The 9,408-nt window shown below is 45.0% G+C and overlaps 1 protein-coding gene across 1 annotated transcript; it reads left to right on the top strand.

The window, feature by feature from the left end:
* Positions 1–3,361: 3,361 nt before the first annotated feature.
* LOC147878070 (uncharacterized) lies at positions 3,362–7,471 on the top strand (the record flags this gene model as incomplete). The annotated part of the gene is made up of 2 exons (XM_087372453.1): positions 3,362–4,122; positions 7,444–7,471. Coding segments are annotated over 2 exons (789 nt in total), but the record flags the coding sequence as incomplete, so codon positions are not given.
* Between the last annotated feature and the right edge of the window lie 1,937 nt (positions 7,472–9,408).

Genomic DNA, 9,408 nt, shown 5'->3' with positions numbered 1-9,408 from the left:
CATATTTGAAGAAAGTATACATAGACATACAAACAAAAGAAGTGCATAATAGATGTCAATACAAGTACAAAACATGTCCAAATCACGTACCATCACCTATAACATACAATCATTGAGGTATATTACCAAAGTAGTATCCGTATGTTGACTCTTGAGCCTACTACTATGGACTCCTTCTAGATTACCACATGCCTCATGTAAGCTTTAGTAGATGCTTAAGGAAGAACACCCTACATAGAATGCTTCCTACTATCTTATGCACCACTAGATGCTCTCCAACTCACTATCTGTATGCCCTCTAGTTCCCTAGAAACTATCCTTGGCTAGCTATTAAGACCACATGCAAAATGAACTAATTTGCCCCTTCAAAGGGGTCTTTATATAGGGCATAAAGCCTCCTAATACAATCAACTAGGGCCCAAATCTGGCCAACCACATCCCCCAGCCAATCAACTCTTTATATAGATTGTTGACTCACTATCTATTGAATGTCAACTAGTCATCAACAGAAGGCCAATCTAGGCAATCTCGATTGCATATAAATGGACCTGCATTACAAGCACCTTTCGTTGGCTAACTGTTCTACCCATCATATGGGCTTGTACTAGGGCCTATGTAGGCCTCCACAATGGCTCACATGGATGCAGTTTTGCCAACTCTGCATGGTATCTAGGTTGGCCTCCTTGGCTATCCTAAAACAATAATAAGGAGATCTGTGGCTATTGCCCATGTGCCAACCTCTCTCAATCCCTCCTCACCACATTACTACCCCTTTTCCTCCTCATATGATGATTGTTAAGTGGAGACTTTCCAACATGAATTACTTGCTGTCTCTAAATAGTTATTAGGTCACCACAAATGTTAACATAAATATGAGTTTTGGAAATGTCATTATAATGAGTGATCATGTGATTACATCGGCACATGAACAAGGCATGCAAATCCCTACTCCTAAGTCCCTAGTCCCCCCCTCCCATAGCTCCCCTACTCTCTTACCCTGCCTGCTCTCCTTCCCCTCCTATTGTAGCTCCCTTACCCCTTCGTTTTCTCTCGCCCTACCTATTCTCCTTCTCTTGTCCCATGTCCCTCACCCCCACCTCTAGATCTCCAATTGTAGATCCCCCACCCTTCCATAACTAGGCATCTCCTCCCACCTTGTTGGATGCTACTAATGCTGCTTAGCTTGAGCCGTTTACTAGTAGGCCACGCCCACCTGCAAACACTACCCCTCCTTTCACCTGGATGCTACTGAGGCTACTGAGTTTGAGTAATTTACTAGGATCCCATAACCCTTGTATTTCCGTGGTACAAGGAGGGTAATCATGAGGTGTCCCTTATTTATAGTCAACCATGGGGGAATGTTGTAATTCGCTAATACTATGGCCATCTTCACTAAGAGAGATCATAATACAAGCCATTCATCATGAGTGCAAGGTGCAAGCTACATTACTCTTTGTAAAGTCTAGCTATGTGTTAATATATATACTTCCATGCTCTATATCATTTTATTTGTAGATTTCTTCATTTCTTTTTTATTTATTTCTAATGGCTTTCCATCTTTAGCCAAATTTTGCTATATAACTACATCCTTTTGGTGATGATACAAAAGGATTTTTGCATGGGAGTAATCCTATACACAATTGAAATTAATTAATGGAAGAGGCGTGCATACAAGAAAGTAAGGAAGAGATATGAAATCATACAATATACTTTGGAATCCTTGCTATTATTTTCCATTTTATTATCCTCAATCTTGCCTCTCACTCCCTACAAAGATCGTTTGAGCTATTTTTTTAGTGACCATGACAAAATCTCTAGTTCATTAATAAGGCTAGGAATGAAAAGAGATGGGGAAGCTTGGAAATGAAATAGCTTTGGCTAGACACCTTAAATTCTCTGTCAATAGACATAGGTTGACTCCTTATCACTCCATAGATGGCAAGATCATGTTGTAACAATCCATGTTCCTTTCCTAGCTATTAAACAACCTTCAAAATTTCATGTTGTACTTGCTATGCTCTTGTCCATGCTATTGAAGAAAACACCCAATGAGAAGCCTCCAATACCTTCCACATGTCCCAAATTTGCATATTCAAGAAACCTCTTTTGTGGTTTTTCAAAGAAAACTAGAAAAACTCAAGAAAGTCACAGAGCTATTGAGTCATAAATGCACAATAATGAGGAGTACAAGTTTCATGGCATTGGCAATTAGAAAAATGATCTAATTCAAGCACCTACACTATTTGGTGGTGTTGGGCTAAAACCCATAAAAATTGCAAATTTCGAGCTAATTATCCTTTGTACTCTTGAGTCCCCACTATTCATTTCTAGCCATTGATTTATTTGAATCTTGCACTTCCTCCATTGCTGTGCACTCAAGTGATTGTTGATCAAAATGAGGTGACATAATTTGATAGGATACATACACAAATACAAACTTACATTTGCTTGGAATCGATTGCTTTGATAGGATATATACACAAATACAAACTTACATTTGCTTGGAATCGATTGCTTTAAATGAATCATGATTTGTGAGCTACAATAAAGCCTTATCAAGTTGCAAATTTTTTTTGGGCAGAAAAAGTTTGTGTTATATTAGAATATCATCATCATCATCATAAATATTTACATGTTCTTTGGTAAAGAACAACCAGCCCCCATGGGGAGAGTTTCATCAAAACATTTCTGAGAAATCTTCTTGAAGTTGGAAATTTAGTTGCAATTAATTTTGTGGAATCATTTGGAATAGCATTGAACCTTTCTCAAAGAGACACTAATCAATGATGCATTAGGAACTTTGAGTGACGCGAAACAGACGCTAGAACATTGGATTTTCACGTCTTTGCTACTTGCATGTTGCAATGATTGTATTTACTTTATCAAAGTTCTAACATTTCTTTATTCCCAAACATGATATATGTTTCCATGGTGACTTCCATCTACATGAGTGTATTTATTTTTCTCATGAAGTTAGTCTTTTAGCCTTTTTCATTTAGTGCATTTGTTCCCAAATGGAACATACTTTCTAACGGCGGTGACTTCCATCTACATTTTCTCCATCTTTAACCTATTAACCAGAGAGGAGTTGCCACGTGTCAGAATTCTAGGATGATAACCATTGAAGAAGATTGAACGATTGACGATGAGGACGATTGAAGAAGATTGAACGATTGACGATCTGCATTCAACACACCTGCTGTGATCTACGCATTCTCCTGCTGATGTCCTGCAAAGCTGCTCCATCCAATTCGACCCTGCTTCCTCCTGCTTTCGACGCTGATTCTCCTGCTTCTGTGCTGCAAAGCTGCTCCAACCAATTCGACCATGCTTCCTCCTGCTTCTCTCTGATCCGGTATGATGCTCTTGCTCATTCGACTCTATCACTCTACTCAAGTATCCCGTGCATACAGTTCTTCGTAATCCCGTGCGACCTTTTGGCTTCTACTCAAGTAGGAAAGTCACGTTGCTGATTGAGCCTGGCAACATTCAAAGGAGAAAAGGTAGCTCCTGGAAGTTTTGTAAAGAAGTTTCTCATGGTTTTGGACCTCAACCCAAAAGTAAAGCCAAGAAATCCGATAGTTTGCCAAGCAAACAGCTTTCGAGAACGAAAGGTTCTGGAGAAGAAAACACAGACACTTCATCCGGTGACTTATCCGATACGAATACACCCAATTTGTTTGTGGGTTTGGATTCCCAACCCAAAAGCATGAAGGAAACTTCCAATAGCTTCGAGGAACGCCTGGCAACAATAAAGGGGTCTGCGGAAGCAACCAAGAGGGCGGAAGAAGAGAAGATGTATGGACCGATAGATTATGATACTCCCGTCTCAAAACCGAATGCGAAAGAAGGCGTCCGTTTCCCTGTGAAAGTTGGGATAGGCGTTGCAGTAGTTGTTTTTGGTGTTGTTTTCGCGTTTGGGGACCTTTTTCCATCCGGAGAGGTGGTGCAGGAGAAGGTTGTGACAAATGGGGAAATGAGCACGGAAGAGTTAGGCAAGTTGAAGGGACGGCTGCAAGGTTATGAAGGGATTTTGAAAATTCATCCCGATGATTTAAAAGGGTGGCTTCCTGCTGCTCCTTTCTGCCCCCTGGATTGCTGGCTGCTGGATAATGAAATGAGGCAAGTGCCTCTCCTTTTATAGGCCCTAATGGGCTGGCAAAAAACCGACCAGTCAGGCTGCCTATGGCCGACCCAAACAGGCTGACCAGGCCCTGACCTGGTCTGCCTATAAACGCCTCTTTGGGGCCCTCTTTTCTAGGGCCTGCTGGCCCACAATTCCATGCAAGGGCTGAGCCCTTGGCCAGCCCTAGAAGGGCCTGGTTGGCTGGCTTTGCCCAGCCCAACCAGCCCTCCATGTGGGCTGCCATGTGCTGCTCCATCCCCCACCATGTCAGTGCCTGTTCACCCTGCTTCTGCTGCGCCAACCTATGCACCATCATCAGGGTCTGTTGCAGGCCCTTTGCCTGCCCACTAGCCTCACCATACGGCTCGCCATGCTGACGCCATCTGCTGGTGTCTATTGCAGGTCGCAATCTTGCCCCCAGTCCAGCCATGACTCCACGCCTTGTGTCATCTTTAAGCTGTCCTCTGAGTGCTTCATGCCAGGCCTGATCCAAGACAATGTGTCCCCGCCATCTTCTTGCACATGAGCTGCTCCTGATGCAGCCTTTCATCCTTGGGATACCCCACCAACCATGAATGCTCCAGATCTGTCCCAGATCCACACATCCAGGTATTCTCTCTTTGGGCACATCCTGCCCTAGGTCTCCCTCCCCCGTGCTCTCCTCATTTGGGGGCTTATAGATGGGGAGGTGACCTTTCCAACACCCCCTCTCACCGACATATCTCGGCCCAATGCCAACACGTCGATGACGATGCTCCAGTAACTCCCTGGTCGTAGTCCTTTGGAACACTTCGATGTCGAAATCTTTTCCTGGCTTTTCATCCAGTGGCTCCTGCTCCACCAGGTCTGGTTCCGCTTCCGCACACCATCTTGGTACACAGGTCCATCTTTGGTAGCACCTCTTGGCACCACCTCCTTCAGTCACGTTCCTGCCTTCGAACTCGAGCAACCCAGCCTCTATGATCTTCCAATTGTCCCCCTCATAATGAGTGAACAACCTGGAGTCTTCCAGGCACCATGCTCTGAGGGTTTGTTTTAACCCATCCTTTCCTTTGGCAAGGTCTACATCTCCAGATAACCTGGACCGCAAACTTTAAACGCACCTGACTGAACCTGAGTCACCCTCCTTCTCGCAAGGGCACAATTCTTCAGTTGTGGAAGTCGATTCCCAAGAGCATCTGAATCAGGGTGGTCCTTCAGCAAGGTCCCCTGTCTTCAGGCTCCCACACCTGTGAGCCTCCTACTTGGGCTCTGATACCATATTAGAAATTACCCAATAGAGGGTATGCACAGCAGAAGACTGATAGTAATGCCTAGGAGCTCACACAGTGTGCGTGTGGGATGTGGAATCACAAACTTCTTAACTTATGTGCATGAAATAGATGTGCAGACTGATCAATAGACCATGAACCAGCCAGATAGAGAAACCACCAAAATAATATATTTCCGTCCAAAACTATGGACACAATACAAAAGAGAGAGATCCAATGGTGTGGTCCTTTGATCTTACCACAAGGTACTTCTCCTATCTGCTGGCTATCTCTAGACTTGAGCCCGCGTGCTCCACCTCGAGCGTCTATAGACTTTCCGTCTAGTGTGTTCTTCTCCACCTTACTGCTTGTGAATCAGCCTAGGTGGGCAGCCCCTGCCAAGCTTTGTCTGCAGCACACAGGTCCCATTGGTCCTCCTGAATGTAGGCCCCAAGATAGCTGTTCCACTGCTCCAACCTGCTTGCGAATGGCTGCTCTAGAAGGTATGATGATCACAACACCTTGCTGCCCTGGTAGACAGCCAAGGTCCAGCCCTTCCCGGCTAAGTCTGCAGCCCTTCAAGCACCCTCTCACCTCCTGGATATAGGCCGAGAGGGTGGCTTCCTGCTGCTCCTTTCTGCCCCCTGGATTGCTGGCTGCTGGATAATGAAATGAGGCAAGTGCCTCTCCTTCTATGGGCCCTAATGGGCTGGCAAAAAACCGACCAGTCAGGCTGCCTATGGCCAACCCAAACAGGCCGACCAGGCCCTGACCTGGTCTGCCTATAAACGCCCCTTTGGGGCCCTCTTTTCTAGGGCCTGCTGGCCCACAATTCCATGCAAGGGCTGAGCCCTTGGCCAGCCCTAGATAGGGCCTGGTTGGCTGGCTTTGCCCAGCCCAACCAGCCCTCCATATGGGCTGCCATGTGCTGCTCCATCCCCCGCCATGTCAGTGCCTGTTCACCCTGCTTCTGCTGCGCCAACCTATGCACCATCATCAGGGTCTGTTGCAGGCCCTTTGCCTGCCTACTACCCTCGCCATATGGCTCGCCATGCTGACACCATCTGCTGGTGTCTGTTGCAGGTCGCAATCCTGCCCCCAGTCCAGCCATGACTCCACGCCTTGTGTCATCCTGAAGCTGTCCTCTGAGTGCCTCATGCCAGGCCTGATCCAAGACAATGTGTCCCCGCCATCTTCCTGCACATGAGCTGCTCCTGATGCAGCCTTTCATCCTTGGGGTACCCCACCAACCATGAATGCTCCAGATCTGTCGCAGATCCACACATCCAGGTATTCTCTCTTTGGGCACATCCTGCCCTAGGTTTCCCTCCCCCACGCTCTCCTCATTTGGGGGCTTACAGATGGGGAGGTGACCTTTCCAACACTCCTTTGTTTCAAGTGCTTGATATTCATTTCAGTTTGACTCGAGGATTCATCCTATCATTTGAAGGTACGAAGCCATTTTATGTCTCAGAGGCTGGTGGTTAGATGGCCAGCTGTGTGGCCAGCCTGTCTGTATATTCTATCATTGGCATGGCTTTATGTGTAGCTTAGGGCAGCTAGCTGCTTGTAGCTGTACCTGCTGACCTACTGTATCTCTTGAAGCTCCATCCTCAATTATGCACGTTAGAACCCCTCTAGGGGGCATGTCATGGGGTGCAGAGGCCCAGGCACTTGGCATATATGGGACATGGTTAGCAGGGAATGGGAATGTTCTGGGAACGTCGTATGTTGAAACAGGAACGATTCGGGAAGGGGAATGGGAAGGGGAATGCCACGTCATATGACACGCCATCATATGACATAAAACTATACTAGAACATGAATGACACGAACTTTTTACAGCTTTGAACTTCGACAAAGACACATTTGGAACGTTTTGAAACCCTCCCCACCCACCCACCTCCCCCCCTTTAAAAACACTTTTTTCCCCGTTCTGGATGTTCTGGTTCCCCTTGCTTCATGGAATGCGGTTCTGGCCGTTCCGGAAGGGGGAACGGTGTCCCCCCTGCTAACTATGATATAGGGTTCCTTGTTCTGCTAACTTTGTCGGGGCTTTTCATTCAGATTTGTGGATGTCATTTATTTGAAGTAGCTTCATTTCGTTGTCCTTGTATGACAGTTGAGAAATGACACATGTCAATAGACACATGCTAGACACTCCTGTTTTTTAGATTGAACTTTTTTGTGATTTTTGTCTTGGTTTTACAGCTTAGTATCTAGTATACGAGTTGTGCATGGTGCTGGGTGCAAGGTAGTTGGCACTTGCCTACTTGTTGACTTCTCAGACCTTAACCCTCGTTATCTTCATGAAGGTTGGCCCAGAGTCTACATCATAGTTACCAGGTAAAAGGAACGTTCCGGAAATTTGGGTGTCAGAACGGGAACGTTCCGGGAAGGGGGAACGGGAACCAGAATGCCGCATCATCATATGACATAAAATTATTCTAGAAAATGAAAGAAACTAACATTCTACAGCTTAAACTTTCTATATAAGCTCTAAAATACCCATTTGAGACTTTCAAAGGCAAAAAAAAAGGGGGCTGTTCCGGTTCTGCCTCGCTTCCTGGAATGGCGTTCCAGACGTTACCGAATGTCGGAACGCTGTTTCGTGGTAACTATGCTTACATTCTACTGTAGACATCGCGGCATGTTCAGTAACCGTTGGCAACTGCTGTGTTGAAATTGCTTATCATGATGTTCTTAAAGGTGATGTATAAACTGTGAGATTCCAAGTTCTGAACCCAAAACATTTACAGGTGGTAGGTTGTAGGTAGCAGTTTCAATTGAAGCTAAATCTTGAAGTGTTAAGCTTTTGAATCCATATACAATTTATTATGTATGTTGCATATTTTGTTTTGTATGAAGACATACAGACAGGTAGATAAAAAGTATGAAGACAGGGAGACAGATTGGTAGATAAATAAGATGTAATTTTGTAATTAAAGATTTGTTTCTGAAGTGTAGACACTTGTATTAATGGTTAACTACTGGAGTCTTAACAACCGTGTTCAGGCTTTTTGGCAACTTTCATCTTTAGAATCTCTGTAGCTGCTGGTGTTTTTGGTTGAAAAAGCTTGTACCACTTGTATTGCTATAAAGAGATGCTACAAAGTACAATGGCAAAACCTAGTACTTTACTTTGCCTAAACAATAATGAATGCCTTTGAAGCATGGTTACATGTTTTGATTGGTTCATCTTATTTATGGCTCATCATTTTAGTCGGCTAATGTGTAGGGAGCTATTAAAAATAGCTTGAAACTACTGTAGACACATTGCCATCTGGTACAAGGGTTTGCTATTTTTTGTATACTTTGCATGCGGTGCTCCTAATTCTTGATGTCCCCCAAGGAAATTATCACAAATCCTTTGTGTGAGGTAGCTTCTAAAGGTTGTTCTGTCATGAATCCAAGACTTGGAGAGTTGGATTATTCGGGAGAACCCATCCAGGAATGCATTCTTTACACTTGCCAAAAGAGGTATCGGACTTGCTCGCTACATCCTTCGTTTGCTGTTGCCTCTGCCTTTCCTCTACTTGCTTTAGCCGGGGGCTGTTCGTCCTCTCTTGTTCCGCCCACCTTGGCCTAGCTCTTGGGGTGTACTTAAGCCTACTAGTCGTGCTCCCTTCCACCGCTTCTAAGCCTCCCCGGTCAGCATTTTTGGGCTTATGTCTATTCCTCTGCTTACCTTTAGGTGTCCCATATGGTATCTTAAGTGCTCATCTCATCTAGCTTGGATATCACTATTTCCCAAGCTTCTTTGGGGCTCATTGCATCCTTTTCTTCCCTTTCCCCTCCTCTTCTAGCCTCTTTCTCTCTATTCCTCTTTTATTTCTTACTAGGATGTATAGGTTCTATTGTTTGACTAAGAGAAGGTGGCTTTAAAGGTCACCAATTGGTATGGTTCAAAGGAGCTTAAATGGTGGATCCCCTTCCATCCATAGCTCCCTTTACTTTTTGAGGACAGGTATGTAGAGATGTGAAGGATATCTAGGATAGAGCCCTGAAGGGATGCATGGTCGGCCTCACCCT

Source organism: Dipteris shenzhenensis, unplaced genomic scaffold, assembly GCF_047967505.1.
Source record: "Dipteris shenzhenensis isolate YYH24624 ecotype China unplaced genomic scaffold, Dip_SZ_1.0 scaf0588, whole genome shotgun sequence".
In the NCBI taxonomy this organism is placed as follows: domain Eukaryota; kingdom Viridiplantae; phylum Streptophyta; class Polypodiopsida; order Gleicheniales; family Dipteridaceae; genus Dipteris; species Dipteris shenzhenensis.
The sequence above is the reverse complement of the archived record's forward strand: the minus strand, read 5'-3'. Positions and strand labels throughout refer to the sequence as shown.